This window comes from Megalops cyprinoides, chromosome 3 (genome assembly GCF_013368585.1).
Source record: "Megalops cyprinoides isolate fMegCyp1 chromosome 3, fMegCyp1.pri, whole genome shotgun sequence".
Taxonomy (NCBI): Eukaryota; Metazoa; Chordata; class Actinopteri; order Elopiformes; family Megalopidae; genus Megalops; species Megalops cyprinoides.
Genome location: NC_050585.1, coordinates 14116269 through 14133419, shown reverse-complemented (window position 1 = coordinate 14133419; position 17151 = coordinate 14116269). Strand labels below are relative to the sequence as shown.

The window sequence follows — 17151 nt, the reverse complement described above, 5'->3', positions numbered from 1 at the left end:
TCAACAGAGTATCGTATTCAAATCACGGAAGCTTCCTGTTAATTCAATTCAAACAGACTTTTGGAATGAATCACAGAGCCTTGTAATAGATTCTTTTAAAATAACTGTGTGTCTCAGATTGTAACCAGGCTTTGATGAGTCAGTTGAAATCTGAAGTTCATTCTGGTTGACATATGTCTGAAAGTAGAGTAGGTGCATCACTCATCTACTCTTAGTAGCAAACCCAGACCACACCCACAAGCCCCAGTATCCCAACTCTCCTCCGAAGCGCATTCCAGTCACCTTGTGCGTTTTATTCACGGCCACTGCAGCCTGTAGACTTATAAATATCTCCTGGCATAAAGCTGGGGAGATGGAGACTGGGCTAAAAATAGCACCGGCAGAACTGCTGTCGGTCTCACTACACCAGCTGTGCTTGTTCGGATCCCCCTGCATGTCATGTTCTCCGCTGCCTTCAAATTGAAGTGGGGAGGAAGCGTTTGAAAACTGCTACCATTTACCGGTCTGCGCAATGACACTGCAAGAGCGAAGATGCAAATGAGAAACAATCGATTTTATCTTCAAAAACGCGATTCTATTTGTTTTAATGAGCGAATTTAATTTTTCTCGATTTATTTTGTATGGTTGTCAATGTGGACAAAAATGTTTGAATAGATGATTAAAAATATTGAATACTTAATGAGGAATTTTGTGTTACACATTGTGTATTTCCAAAGTCAAACAACGACTAGTGATGAAAAAATTGGGTCTGAAGTTTCAGAATGTGAGGGCAAATTTCTTGTTTGAGGTAAAACAACAACCATGAAGATGTTAAACAACAGAAAGCTAGAAAACAGAACCAATTACTTCATTCTAACTCGTTTGATTCAAAAGCAATTAATTATGGATATCGATCCATACATATATGTGTTACAGTACATGGCCACATGGTGCGCGTTACATAGCCACCCCGACTGACCCATTTAAATCAACCAACAGTAATGGGTTTGCAGCAAACAGCAGTTTGACAGGAGAAGATCAAGTGTCAGTCGCACAAATATTTCACAAGTACAGCTGGGTTTAATTCTCTCGCTCTTATGCGAAAATGCCACTGATTTATGTAAATAATTATTATCAAGAAAAATAATTAACTGCGTTAACAAACTGCATGTGTATCAAACACACAAGGAGTTGTGTTCTGTATTTGCCATGGAGATGGTCAGACGGTGCTTATCAGTTATGATAGTCATCAAAGTAGTTCGCAATTTCTAGTTGTCCATTTCATCTTGTAGTATTTGAATCCTATTTCACAAATATCTGAATTAGCGTCATAAATTCTTCCCTAATGCTGTATTACTACTGCATGCCAGGAATGTCCGTTTGTAAAGAAGTTGGTCAAATATTACCAAAAACATGTACAGAACAAATACTTAGACAAATACTAGTCTAAGTACACGTAAACCCAGTGGAACAAGCTATGGTTGTTACTAATCTTTATGACTGGATACAGATGCTTGGCAATAAAGATGATAACCACCTGCAGAAGACCTAGAAATGAGATAAGAGAGACTGATGAGATAAGATGAGACTGATTCAACACCGGTTTGATTTATTTGCATTTTACTACAGGGGACCACTGTGAATCCCCTGACAAAGCATAGCAAAGCATAAATGGGGTGTGCAAGATTACCTCTGCACAATCACAGCCCGTCAGCAACGCTACCTGTTCTGTCTACTCTGATTTACCACTTCATTTATCCTTTGATTGCGCTATCAATATTTGCATTCTCCTGCAGGCGAGAAAGGAAATGAACCCAAATTTCTTCAGGAATTATAATGTAGCACAACCCCTTTGGTATTTACCTTGGCCTGCTTGTATAGAGAAGGAAGCCTCTTACCGTTTGAATGCAAATAGAGACTAGTCTGTAGTATCATCATAAAGGATGTCCAAGGCGACCAAAACTGAATAACTGACTAATCTGCGCAATCAAATGTCATTGAAATGCAAATATCAGTAGGAAAGAGATGACACTGATGGACACAATTAGCCAGCTTCAAAAGAAATGTAATGTTCCACATACTAATGACTGCCTTAGGCCAACGTAACAGTTATATTTGTATGAATTCAAATGCAAATTATCCATCTACAAATAACAGAGGTGAGCTCTCATTTGCTGATCACCAACAGCCAATCAACCAACTACAAGCGTTCTTGTGTATGAGGACATTTATGTCTGGCAAAAGAGCGGATATAACATATTCAAGAACCATCTTTTCATCAAAGAATACTTTGCGTTAGGACAGTGGGAGATGAAGGAGTCATATTTAATGCCTCTCACCTTGCATCTTTTATTCATTACCTCCCCTCAAACATGACCTACATAATCAAGATGCACCTGATGGAACTCCATTTGAACGCTCACTTTTTTAAGAGAACTACTGCACAGATCACACAGCATGATTTCAATATCAGCCTTCTGCATTCAACCACAAGCTGAGTGGGCAGAAGTGTATTTGTGCTTGTTACAAATATGCATATTTTTATGAAAATACCTGGCAAAATTCAAAATATCTCTAAAGTTCTTTGACCTTAACATCAAGCTTTGGACAAAATTCAACACAGGCCAAACATACTTGTACTTTTTTTATTGATAAGCCATCTCAATGTTACATCCTGGGAAGCACAGGACACCTTAACAGTATTTCATATTCACCAGTTCTTAACCATATGAGTATAATTTGCCTTCACTTACATTTGTTTGACACAGAGAAAGTTCTGGAAGGAAGAGGTAACCTTCCATTGTCAGACGAGGAGATTCCTTGTAAAATATGGGGCACCAGGCAATCACTGGGCTGCTCCACCACCAAAGTGTTGATTTGTTCACAGTTTATTACACACAAACACCCCCCCCCCCCCATCTCCCCAATTGCAGGGTGAACCTGTGTACACAGAGGACATCGTCATCTCCTTTACTTCAATGAGGAGATTCTGACAAAGGTCAAAGGATTAATCGGGACTTAAGGGCTGACAGCAGATAGGTCTGCATGGAAACTTTCATTAAGTTAAAAGAAGCCAGTACAGGTAAAAAAATAACTATGAAGGAGAAAAAACCTTAATAAACAAACACACAAAGGAAGAAAATTGAGCTAAAATGTCTAAATGCAGCTTGAACAGTGCTCTTGCCAAGAGAAAATATTGTATTACTTTTCAAGATTAACTGAGAGGGCCGTGTCAGCATAGTGATATCACATTGGTCTGGGCTGAAGTTATTGCACTAGCACCTTGTGCTTTCTTCTGTCTTTCTTTCTATTCTGGGCTGTCAGGGTGGGTGACACAAATTCACTATCAGTCTCAATTTAACTCCAGGTGCCATTCCATTTGTTGAATATCAGGAGGGGCTTGAGACTCACAGTTTTATAGAAATATAAACACTGTCCCCCCGCTTTCCATTTTAATGGGTGAAGTTATGGTATACCTTAACAGATTAATGCCACGGACGGACATTTAAACAACAAACTTACTGGCACAAACCACAATAGGCCCTTATTCTCAGGAAGTGGAAGAAAGTAGGGCAGATATTGTATTTGGGATAACTTTGGCACTCTTTTTTTGTTTTTCGTCTGTTGTGCAGAACAAACCGTGGCTCTGCATCCATCTCTAACTGCAGCCTCCGTCAGAGCGGGAGGGAATCTGTGTTCATCAGATCTGGAAGAGCCGGCATCAGCTGGTCCGAGCATTATTATAAGTCAGCTGTGATCCCAGCCAAGGACGGGCTTTCAAACGTGCACCATAAAGCAAATCCTAATTGTGTTAACAGTAGCTTCACGGCTTTAGCCGGCTGTGCCGAAGCCCTCCTCAGACGCTGTCGAGTCATGCGCCGTGCATTTGCATCTTGAATAACAAGAGTCCGGGGTTTGGTTTGGTTGGGAATCGAGGGCGCCAGGACACACTCAGAGCCTAACTTCCCTGAACGAGGCTTGATTTGGCAGCAGAGGGAGAGAGCGGGATGCAGCAGTTGCACGGATAAGCCAAACCGTTCGCTGATCGGGAGGACTTTGTGTGCTGCAATGGTGGATCAGATCAGGGTAGACTGGGGTGGGGGGGGGGGGTTTACTGGCGGGATAGAGCTGTAACTGCACAGTCACGCAAGGGTTGAGGTCAGTGTCCCAGAAGTTCCACGTTGCGGCGGAGCAGTCCCCCCCCCCCCCCAAAACAAACAGCAGGCACAGAGTCACATGAGGGCGCAGCGCTCCCTGCGCAGTGCCCTCTGGAAGCGGATGGTGGCGTGGATGTGCTTGCAGCGGACGCAGCCCACGCTCCGCAGCGCCTCACTGAACAGCAGCAGGATGTGCCAGTTGAACTGCGCCGAGCACTCCACGTAGCCGCACTTCCAGCTCTTGCGCACCAGGTCCGACACGTTGTGCCGGGGGATGACCCGCCCGCGCTGCAGGTCCCGCTTGTTGCCCACGATCAGGATGGGCGTGTCCGCTGTGCCCAGAACCCTGCCGACACACCCACAGGAAGAGGACAGGGTTAGGGTTCTACCCACCTGACTCAGCAATTGTCCCCTGCAGTACATTAAAATCTATTATTACTGTTTCAGATATAGATATAGATAAATAGATATTACCATTAACTGGTGACCATGTAGATACTGCAGAACCATGCAGTACCATATAGACATTCAGAATATTATGTAAGTCAGCTAGACATTACCTGAACAGCACTAAACACCTTTCGATGGTGCTTAAAATGAATGGGTTTATGACTAAAAACACTGCAGACAGATAACCAGGCTATCATCACCTTAAGAGCGCGTCTAACAGCACAAAATGAGCAAACATTTAAATAACCCATGTACTTAGCTTAAGGAGGCACGCTACACTGATTTCAGTCAGCGGAATTTCAACTAAAAATTAAGCATTACCTCTTTCTTTACCCTCTTTACTGAAATTAAGATTCTAATTATGTTACTAGAGGAATTCTACTCCAGCAAAAAGGATGCTTTGGTGCCCCACAAATCAGCCAGCAGTGGCTCATTATGAAGACGTTCTCTCACAAACCGCAACCAGGCTGGCGGGCGGTTTCTCTGCACATCTCCCACTTCAGCCGCTGAAGTGGCTGCGCCCCTGCGCCGTCCCCAGCTCATTTCATGCATTTATGCAGGCCCCAGATTGCTGTTGTCAGAAGCGGCTGTGACAAGCCGTCATGTCACTGGCCACACTGTGACTCCGCAGCTCTCCCTCGGATATACATCGCCAATAAGAGCAGGCCCTTGTTGATAACCACTGGGTTCTGTCCGACTCGGGGCTTGGGTTCTACACCCCCCCCTTTCTATTTTTGGGGGAGAGATGGCCTGCCCTTCCATGTGGAAACAGGCTTTCCTCAGCTCTAATCCTTGTGGACAAGAGTCCAGAAATAGCAATGTTATATCCTTGAGCTCTTAGCGAATTTGATTGAGGGTTTTTTGTATAATGAAATTCATGACTCACTGAAACAGTAAGAACTTCTATGGGTGACAGGATATATACGATTATACACACAGATCTGTAATGAATCTACATTACACAGTGTAGCTGTGTGTAGTCAACTGTACCAATGCAAGTTTATTATTACAAAAGCATAATATTTATACATAGGTATTTACCAATATGGAATTGAAAAATATTGTAATATACTGAGAAATATGTTGTTCAGCCCAAGAATATATTGGAAATATAATTTAAATATATGAATGCAAATCAGTAGTATATTACAATATACCAAAATGGCAATCATACATATATTTTAAATTGAGCTAAAAATGTATATATCCTCTAAAATATACTCTCAATACATAATTTTTAGTATGGCTATATACTATATTGGTCCAAATGGAATGCAGGTCCAGTTATGCTTTTTATCGTAACAAACAAGATATACAACCTCAGCAATCAACAGGCAAAATGTTTTTGTTTTTTTTTCCTGTGCTTTGGCAGGTGATGTAAGTGCAAGGTTCCAATATACTACAAGTCCCACAATGCACTACAGAAGAGCCAATACAAATCAAGAGGACTTGGGATTCTCTCATTGACGATAACTTAGCAACTCAGGCCCTTGAAAACACACTGCATTTCACATGCTCCACTAGACTGCTGACACCTAGGTAGTAGATATGAAAAGGTTTATTCTTCCCTAGAGAGATGGGTAGTGAGTGAAATAGCCATTAGCTGCAGGTGAGTGTATCAGAGAGCTCCTATTGGCACAATCCATGCTTCAGGGCTTCCCTGTGCAAGCTCAGGAAGGTGTTGCATTGCAACCTTAATGCTCTGTTAGCAATTCTGCTAATTCTGATAATTCTAATAAAGCTAAGCAATTCTGAAATTGGGGTGATAAAAAGGGGAAATATAGGCATGAATGCTCTCTATCTACTGGTGTTGCCTTGGCCAATGGTACAATTTTACTGAGCACTAGCAATTTTGACAATTCCAAGAATGAAGGGAAAGTTGCATTTTTAAAATGTATATTTTTTGGGGAAAAAAAACATGCTTTATATTTGGGCCAATAGAGTAAATCCACTTTTAATGGATTTACTGGTAAATCCACTTTTTTCCAAGATCATGCTAAATGCTTCCAATTGCCTGTGGAGCCAGCAGAAAATAAGCCTAATTTCCTCGAATGAATCTTAGTTCCAGTTTCAACAGGGGACGACGGCGACGACTCCAAGCGCCTTTGACAGGAGCAGTCAGGGCCGATGAGACGACTGCACCCCTCCCCATCCATCACTTCCCGTGACAGGGCCACCTGGTGATCTCGCGGCCACATTGCCTGTGACGCCATCTGAGCCGAGGCGACGTCCCGCAGCCAGAGGCCAGGAATTACCGCATGACTGAACACACAGTTCCGCCTCGGAACGCGGCGTCAGGAACGGACATAAATAAACAGGGCTGATGGAGACATCCGGACTGTCACAGCCAATGTGAAGGAAGCGGCACTTTGTTTCAGCTCTTTCAGTGGAACAGGGAGACTCTATCAGCACTCTATCCTCTCCCGCCTATACCAAAGTCACACTGTCCTGACATGGCTGTCAGTGGTGTCTGTTGGCTACAACTACAGCCGCCGCTGCCAAGGCAGTTGAATACCCTCCACAATCTTTATGAGCATGTCTCAGAGGACAACTGGAGTGGACAGTTTAAAGGGCTTTTAGAGTTGTTCTATGAACTAAAAAAAAAACCTATTTGGTTCAGCGTATGGAGCATTTGTAATCGGCTTCGTGAGAGCCAGTGACTGCTTTTTACAACCGCCAGAGACATTCCCTGGGGTTAATGTTCAATTACTCATGGACTTCTTTTTCCCCAGAAACCATTGAACCGATCTCATGTTTTTTATTAGATATTCATGTTATCAGTGACAATTATGGAGAAAATCACCGATCGTTTAACAGAATGGCCCCTCCTCGGCGTCCTGCGATAGTGCAGAATCAGTAAAACATACACTGTGTCGCAGCGTGTTCCGCCTGCCTTGCGAGTCCTGTGTGCTGACGCAGTAGCACCCTTCCAGCTGACGCACTTCCAGTCAGAATCAATCTCGGCATGGCTGACAGACACATCTCCCGTCCCTCTCTTGGCAGCCATCGACTCGCGCCGAGATAACGCATTGACAGGAGCCCAGTCTACATATTAACTCACACGCTTGCGAGATTGAGCTGTCATGCCTTTGCCACAATACTTCGTTTTTGGTTTCTTTTTTTCACCGCCGGGCCCCAGTGGATTTGGTCACCGTCTGTCAGTTCAGGATTATTCATTTTTGAAGAGGGACATTTTTTTTGCATTACTAAACCTAATTATGACAAGAAACTGGTCCTTATCAAACACATATTTAAGAACTTTGATGGTTCCTGTTTGAAATACATAAATATATGTAAATATACTCTGGCAGCCATTTTATAGGAGTTAGATTTGTACAAAGTAATCCCTTAAGCAATCAATTATTTTATTTTGAGAAAATCAAAGGGAGATCATTGTACTAATAACCTTGATGTGTCAAAATCTTTTTAACTAAAATGAATCTAACAAAGATTCAATTTTTCAAGAAAATTAAGAGGTAAAATCCTAGCTGAAAAACCAAGAAGATGGAACTGCAGAAGGACAGAAACCACGTGTTTGATGCACATAATCAAGTATGACTGAAATAACCTAACACAAATAGAATACCACTGACAGGGTGGCAATTTTCTTTTGGCTGTTTTGTAATTAGGGAGATAAAGGATTGCACCCCCCCTCCAAAATTGTGCTGATAACAAATAATCACATAAATCACTATCACATGGGTGCATGGAGGGTTCCGCTGACACCCCTCCAGCAGCCTAAATCCTTGTGTATTTCGGGAGCTGCTAATTAGGACCACGGTTCCATTCATCGATGCCACTGCAGCGGAGTTCAAAGAGGCGGCTTGCGGAGAGGGACCGCATTAGGATGCCAGACATGTACCTGGTCTCTAAGATTTGCTGGCGCATGGTCTTGACGTATTCGAAGCTGTCAAAGCAACAGATGTCGTAGACCAGGATGTAGACATGGGCACTGCGGATGCCACGACAGCAAGAGTCCGTCCACTCCTGCACGGGGGGGGACCGGGGAAGGACAGAGAGAGTGACAGAGGGGAAATGCTGAATATAAAAAGCAATAGATTGACACAAGGCTGGCACGTACTTTCAGACTCAGACTGGCTTTGCACGGCAGGCTCAGTGGGTCAAAAAAGCATGCAGTTCCAAAGCATCTACATTTTTATTCGGCTTCAGTTATTTTTGGTATAATAAGAAGTACACAGTGCAACAGAATATGATATAAACAAGGAGAAAATGAAACATAAAAAAAAAAAACTTTTCACTTTTATATGAGGAGCTCATTTTGAAAATGTATTCAGCTCAATGGCACGCAGCACATTTGCATGTTAGAGCCTAGAAACGTCTTCACAGATAATCACCCTGCACCGCCTTAAAACAGTGCACACCGTGTGCAGCACGCGGCACGTGGGTAAATTGACCAGAGGAGCAGTGTTATTAATTTTGCTGGTAATTAATTTGAGCAATCGAGCAGAAAGGAAAGGAAAACAAACCGACACAAACATTGGCCACTCCTAATTACACCATGAATAATTGAGAGTCTGCGTTTCAGTCCAGCTGGTTGTAAATAAGAGGCATTACGCCCCCCCCCCCCCCCCCCCCCCCCCCCCGGCTTGCCGTAGCGATCCCTTGCCGGAGAGGCCATTCCCCATTGTGCGGTGAGAGAGGTGAACTACAGCTACACCATCTGCTCTGTGTGAGGTGATGAGAGGCTTTTGTTGGGAGGCTGGGGGGGCAAGGCGAGAAGCCACAAAGTGATAAAAATCTCTTGGGGGCGCGAGGGGAATGATCAGGAGAGGTTTACCTTGTGCGCAAACACGGTACCACTGCGTGCGTAACACACGCAGATGGAGAGCACAGATGGAGACACACACAACAGCACAGGTAACTCAAAATGCACAGTGAAACACACAACCACACCACACACTCAACACATGGAGTACATTGCGAGAAAAACTACAGTACTACTCACTTGACACGTACAGTATACAAGGTGATACAGAATAACATTATGGATAACTAATGGCACAGGAGACACAATAACAGTTGAACAATAACAGACAACACATGTAGTGCCTGGAGAAACCACAACACACGCAGCGTACATACAGCACAAGGGTGAAAACTCCACAATCCAAAATAACAACAACATTGATCTATATTTCTCAATGAAAATTTATAACAACAACAACAACAACGATAATTCAGTAGATACGAGTTTGCATACAATCACAGCATGAAGGTAGCAGTTGATAAGGTTGATAAGAGGTGCTTTTATTTGGCTTGTAGTCTGATGAATGGATTGCACCTGGCCATGTATTGAGGTTGTTGATTAATGGGGAAAAGAAAGGGGAGAGATGGGGTGGAGGGATGCCATGAACAGTTGACTTGGAAGGGAAGTGGTAAGTGGGATTTTTGTGGTTAATTGCATAGGGTTTGTCACAAGATTCTCCCCAAATTTTCTTTTGGAACTTCAATAATAATACCCAAAAACCACACATATGCACCTCATGTCAGTGCTTAACAGCAAATGAGCCAAGGTGATAAGAAAATATTAAGAGAGGACAGATGTATGAGGGATGGTGAAAAAAGGTGAGTAAGAAAACTATGAATGAAAAGCACTATTCTGACAGTGTTACCACTACCAATGTGGTCTATCTAGGAACATCTCTGGAGCATGTTGCTGCATCAAATTTAGACAGGCAACGCCGCAACGCACCATTAATGTGCATGAAGCAAAGCTGACCTGAGCGTGCTGAACATCCATCCATATTGCCTGTCATTCCTCCTCTGTTTTGATTTGTACCCCGCTGTGCAAATGATTGTTTGCAAGTTGGCGCTTGCGTTGCCATTCGGCATGGAAATAAATGGCTCCTGCAAGTATATCTATTCCTGTCGCAAAACTGTGCAATGGAATTGGAATTATTCAGAGAGAATAAAATTACGATAAGAATTAAATATATATATATATATATATATATATATATATATATATAACAAGAAGAAACAAGATGAGGTGGTTCAACTGTAATTTGTCTGGAGGCAATTCCACAAAATGTTACCTTTGGGCTATTTTTATTGCAAACAGCCAGGCTGAATTGTTTGTGTCAAATTATCTTGTAAATATGAATAATTGAGCATTGTGTTGTGTTGAAGTCAAGAAATTAAAGCCACCAGAACAGTGGCAGTGGAAGGGGTCTATTAGATCATAATGTTTGCATATAAATCAGTTTCTTCCAAAGACTGAGGAACTTACTCTAAAAGCTAACCAAACAGAGATATGATTTTGATGCAGGATATACCTATTTGAGACTAGGTATATCAGCCTTGTAAAGCTCCCTGATAAAATTATCCGTTATGGTCCATCATCAACAACGCAAACACATTGTCATTCAAGCAATGGGATATTCACTGAAGTCCCACAGTGCTTCTTAACAGCCCACAATGCTGAAGGACCAGTCGATGCGTTTCTTTGTTGACCATGAAGAGCTCCAGTCATTCCACTTGTTATATGTTTGCATTCTGTACGTACAGCGTAAACCTTTGCTGAGTGAAAAGCATGTTTCAAAAGAATTTCATAAAGGAGAATCTTCAAATAATACCCAGGAGGCAGCAACTCACTCTGCAGTGTGGGAAACCCCAGCCACAGAAGGAAAGGAATGTTCCCTCCTAAAATATTGATGACAATATTTACTCACAATCCGGCACAAAGATCCTTCAGGAAAAAGTATCTACAAAACTGGAGGGGATACACTGTAGCAGGGTAACCCTCTAATTCCTGATACAAAATGTGCTCAAACAAAGAATATGGCAGACCTGCCAAGACATCTTCTCTGAACCACGAAGAATCCAACACACCCAATGTTTATTTTTCCATCAAAAAAAAATCAAAGATTAGACTAGATCAAACCAGTTATCATTTTTTTCCCCATAAATGCTTATAACGACATGACTGATTCAGTCTCGTTAACTTATAATGAAAACCCCCGATTGCCATTTTAAAAGGCAGCTTAATCCTCTGCTCTTTAGTCCTCTGCTGATCACCACTTGTTACTCTGTTACTTCAGTGTTCAGCTTTGGGTGGAGAGATTTAGATGTTTTCTTGTCAGACACTTCAGTGCCCCGTGAAGCGACTCGGGCCATCAGAGTTAAACTCAGGAAAACGCTGCTCCAACGACAGCTGGAGCCGAATTGTTTTTGCTCCTCTGCTGCAACGGCGTCTTTATCATCAATGACTGAGAAAGCGGGGCAGCCTCCTGGTGTACCACGTTCATTATTCTCTCTGAACCTACAACAGCTCCATTTGTACAACTGCGCTATCAGCCCCAAGGCTGAAATATGACTTTTTTTTTAAGTTATAACTCCCACCAGAATAATTTAGGAAGGCAAGAGATTATAAGTTCTCGGGCAAAACAACTCTTTAAAAAAACTGCACAGTGGTGAAAAAAAAAACCTCCCAAAAGGTCCAAATGTCAGAGAGTATCAGAAACTCACCTGATACTCCCAGAACCTCAGACAGAACACTGCCCTCATTTTCCTCCAGATCACGCTAGTGCTGACTAAGGTGCCTATTTTTACTTCCCGCCGAATAGTTCTGTTGATTGAGTCCCAGGGAGAGCAGGTAGAGGGCACCACAAAATAACACACACAGCACAAAGCAGGCAGCTAAGTCCAAGGAGTCCCTGTCCCCCTGTTTTACCAAGCACTGATTCTGGATCCCCTAAACAAACTCCAATCCTAACCCCGACTCTTTTGTGCAAAAAAGCTAGAACTGATCCAGGATCAGTGTGTTTGGGAGCACTAGAATCACCTTTCTCTCCCATACTAATTCACTAAAAAGGTGTTCACTGACGTTTTATCACACCACTGCTGGCCTCAAAGCAGATATATGACTCTTTTCAATGCAACAATTCCCACAACAATCTAGCTGGTACAGTCATACATCAAACATTTGTCTACATTTGTATGGTAACAAGTGAGCAATATCTTCAACGAAAGGTTTGAACAGCAAATTCAGATTACAGTACTGATTACAGTTACTTCCAACCAATTATAAAGCCAGCAGATCCAGTGTCTCCTAGGTTTCCTGACCACATGGTCTTTTAAGGCTTAAAAAAACCCCACAGCAGCAGCATCAAAGCATGTTGCTCCGAGCCACGTGCCAGTTTACAGTATTTCAGCACTCACTCCGTATCTAATTACAGATTTTCTCACTGAGCATGTTTCATGGATTTGTTTTGCTCCAGTTATGATCCATAACGGGACCCCCCCCCCCCCCTCCTCACCCTTCCACCTGGTATGAAAGGTGAAATCAATACTGCGAGTGACAGCTCTGGCTGCCCTGCTGTGGAGATCGCCACAGCGGCCACGGGTCTGCGCGGGCAGATGCATCTGCTGTCTATTTAAAGAGGTGTGATACAGTACGCTCTGAGGGCACAGTTTTAAAACAATGATTCCTGGAATGCACATTAATCTTCTGTACAGCTTAACTTGAGAGAAGGCAAAGGACATCTTGTGAATCTATTCTGAAATTGAAAGCTTGCCTGTTTTACGTATTTTTTTTAGAAATATCTTCATTATGTTTTTCCTGCAGCTGCACTTGCAGAAAACGAAAACAGAAGCAGCTGCATTTGCCTCATAAAATGTTACTGTCAGTGTTTGTCTTATTATATTACATATTTCACAACAGAATCAGACAGCTTAAAAACCATCATTTTGGAACAAGTTTCTCATTTTAAAAAGATGCTTGAATCAACACACTGGAGTCAATACACAGAATCTTATAAGTTACAACTCAAACGAAAACATCCAGTTCTGAGAATCCTCTTCAAGGAAACATCAGAGCTGAAGTGTGTATGTGTGTGCACTCAAAAGGCCTTTACCTGCAGGCTGCTGCCGGGGAAGGTGGCGATGGCCGGGTAGTCGGTGATCTGGAGGTCGTGCACGTGCCCGTTGAGGACGGCGGCCGACAGGTGAACCCGCCGGGCGCGGCTGGGCGAGGGGGTCTCGCTGTACTCATCGTAGAGGAAGCGGCGCACAATGGCCGTCTTGCCCACCCCCTGCGCCCCGAGCACCGCGATCTTGAATGGCGGGGGCATGCCCCCGCTGCCGCCACCTCGCCCTCTGCCGCCCGCCCCGCCCTCCCTGTTCTCGCAAACCACAGGCCAGTGCATTCAAGCCGGCACCCAGGAGCTTCATAGTCACGGCAGGGACAGAGGGAGGTGCAGTGGGCACGGCGCGGTCCCATTCATAGGCCAAGACCCCTGCGGGATAGGATGAGGGACACAAAGCATGAGCTACTAAAAGCCAAGATTCTTTGAGGAGTGTTCTGGAACATTGGTCAATGAAGTGTATAAACATATGCAGCTCTGTCCCATACAGGTGAGAAATGGAATAAAAACTATCTTGAGCTGACTGTCATCAAACTCTGGATGTCAAAATGGTGGTCAAAACTGGACAGAAGTAAGTGTGGGTTATCACGTTTTTCCAGACCAGTTGTCATTCACTTACATGTGGACCGCACTATAAGCAGGTGCCGTTTTACACAGGAGACACTCTAGGCCTGCCTGCCGTTTCTCTTGGCTTGTTTTCAGAGGGACTGGTGTGGCTAGATCCACTAAATACACCTCAAAAGCTTGCACCACAAACACTGCCTTCTCTGTGAGCCTTGCTCAGTATCAAGGACATCCACAAAGATCTTCCGCTTCAGGCAGAATAATGGTGACAATTTCACATAACTGTAAGGAGGAAAACCGCCAGAAGATTTAATGAATCGCCAGCGTTTCTAATGTACTTATTAGGAAGCCCTTCATGGCAAGTGACCTCTAGCCCTTAGGGACTTGCTAATTCTCCCATCGGCCTCTTTCGTCACTAGCCAAGCAGTCTTTATAAAGGCATTACAGTAGGATTAGTAGAGCCCTAAATTGAAAAAGAGGATTTTTTTTATAAGCAGAGGCAGGGCAGTTCATAACATTTTGATGTGGATTCTTGTATCGTTCACCGCTCCCTATGGGGTGTTTCACCCCTCCACAGTTTATCTGTTTACAGGAGGCTGGGTGATGTAAGCAGAGGTAATTCATTGAGTGGTGGGAATCTTCACGTCGAGATCCTTTAACAGCGAATAAGAATCCATGAAATGTAACCACGTCTGGAAATAGTGGAAGAAAAAGTGCTGGGGGAAGCTTATTTAGCAGTCACATCCTCTGCATGTGGTAGCTTTAGAACTGCAGCATTATACTTTAATGGGGTCAGCCACACTTAACTGGAACACCTAGCTGTATTTATAGCCTATAAAATGGAGCTACTATGCTTTCTTTATTCATTTGCTTTACGGTGTACTGCTCATACAATTAACAACTGTAACATACAAAATACACCCTTAATATCCGTCCAGGACTAACAAACACTCAAAAGCAACGGGAATCTCCAATTGGACCAGAACAATTTAGCGTTTATGTTATTTTCCTTCTTGACAGCCACCGTCAGATTAATATTTAATCGCCAAGATTACGAGAGTTGTAGCCTACAATGTTTTCCTACACTAACCATTTAAACCGAGTTTTCTAACTTTACGGTCTTTCGGTTTACGGTCTTTACATAAGCACCGTCATATTTCGCCTTTATTAGCCAGCGTCCTTATAATCTTTCGTATTATCTTGCTGCCAGTAACTTTCGCAGATAGACGTATTGTATGCACTCGTTAATAATACACACACAACACACACATGTATATGCATATATATATTACAAATTATATATTATCCATTGTAATGCCTCAATTCTCAGGAACACGAAGTGCGGCTGTGGTGACTCGACAGTGCAGTTGTGTTTTAGTTATACAAAAAATTATTTAGTATGGCTGAATATTTAAAAAGGCTTGTCGTCTTACCTTGTAAAGCGCAGGTTAGACGCGCAGATCCGGGGGTTCTGTGGAATCCTGAGCGCCGCTGGTACACCTGCGTTATTGACCAGAGGAAGCTCCGCTTGAGTTTAATTCGTTTGCCTCCCGCTCGCAGCTAAGTGGCTCAGGTGGCTGCAGTGAGGTGCACTGTGGAAGCATCCTCCTCTTTTCTGCGAGAGAGCACCGGGACATCACAGGGTCAAAACGCCCGTCAGCTCGCACAGGACAAAAATCAATGCGTCCACGTAACAACAATATGCGTAAATAGCCTCTTCCGTCAAATGACGATTCTGCAACCTTGACTGGGTCCTAAACAGGTCCAGTGTGGTGTAGCTGAAATGTCTCAACGCACCAGCAGAGCTCAGACCGGCAAATGCAGTCGAGTACAATTCAACTTCACATCGGGGTAGACTCGCCTGAGAATGACAGCCGCCCAAACCCACACCCTCGGTTTAAAAGAAAGACATCAGTCGGAATGTTGGTAGCACAAACCATTTAGTATAACCAAAAACGCAAAAAGCAATAATAATAATAATAATCTTTGCACTCGCTTGAAATGCACTGCAATACGAATAAAAAGAACCTCAGTCCTCGCAGCACAGTTGAAAGACAAGGCTCAAGGCTTCAGCATTATGTTTTAACAGTCCTTTTGAGAATGGTTACTTACTGTAGTAGATACGAGAAGGGTACAATTTAGACATAACTTTTTGTCCAAGAAGCCCGGGGAGAAATCGGCAGATTTGGACGTTCTATTAAAGCTGTTGTGGGATTATCTTAATTTCTTTTAACTGGCCTCTGCAACGGCTAATGAGATGATACTGTTGCATTGCAAGAATGCACGTTAAATACTGGGTCACATTAATTCCTCCTCGGGCATAAAAAGGTATTGGAGGGTATTGCTTTTTAACGTCCAACGGCGGTTTATAACGCCGAGTACAGTCAACCATTGTCGGCGCAGTGAATACTGATTAAGTCTTAAGTGACGATTTACATTCTAGTTTAATCCTGAATCTCGTGTTATGGTATTGATGGGATTTGATTTATGAATTAAACTATTCTATTGATATGCTTTAGGTGAAATTCTTGTCATTGACGTCAACAAAATAATGCACATTCTTCATAGTCCCTTTATAAACCGTTGTTGTATTTTAAAGATTGCAATCTTGTCTCAAGTGTCCGTTGGAGTATCGTTGACGGTCTTCAACAGTGCTGAACATCATGTGTAGACTCCGCAGCCAACGGCCAGTTCCGCGTTTGTATCTTAGCAACGGCATCCTTGCTTCTCAGTTGCCTAGTAACCACGTGTAACATACCTGTCCAGTATACATCACACAAGCATTACTTTACTCTAGATGTGAATGTTTAATGGACTGAAATATATTACTTGTCTCCCATGGCAACCTATGGAGGTAGGAAATGGGTCTGCCAAATAATCATAGACACCACCATAACTACGCATGAACAATAGAGATTTCACACAGACGTAATTTGATATGTGATGGCATGGGATCAAAAATACTTGCAAAGGAAAACCATTTCTCCAGAGACAGTCAAAGTATGTCAAAATATGGAGGGGGGATTAATACTGTGTAGCATCTAAAAAAAGATTCAATCATTGTCTCACCTAAAAAGCGATATAGTCTGCTCTAAAAAATACCTGTCATTAATACT

The 17151-nt window shown here is 43.0% G+C and overlaps 1 protein-coding gene across 1 annotated transcript; it reads right to left on the bottom strand.

Moving 5' to 3' along the window:
- Positions 1 to 4094: 4094 nt before the first annotated feature.
- LOC118775636 (ras-like protein family member 10B) lies at positions 4095 to 16180 on the bottom strand. The gene is made up of 5 exons (XM_036525643.1): positions 16148 to 16180; positions 15469 to 15650; positions 13463 to 13843; positions 8449 to 8573; positions 4095 to 4482 (listed from the first exon to the last, which is right to left on the bottom strand). Exons 3-5 carry the CDS (start codon positions 13751 to 13753, stop codon positions 4212 to 4214), a joined length of 687 nt encoding a protein of 228 aa, XP_036381536.1. The 5' UTR covers positions 13754 to 13843; positions 15469 to 15650; positions 16148 to 16180; the 3' UTR covers positions 4095 to 4211.
- Between the last annotated feature and the right edge of the window lie 971 nt (positions 16181 to 17151).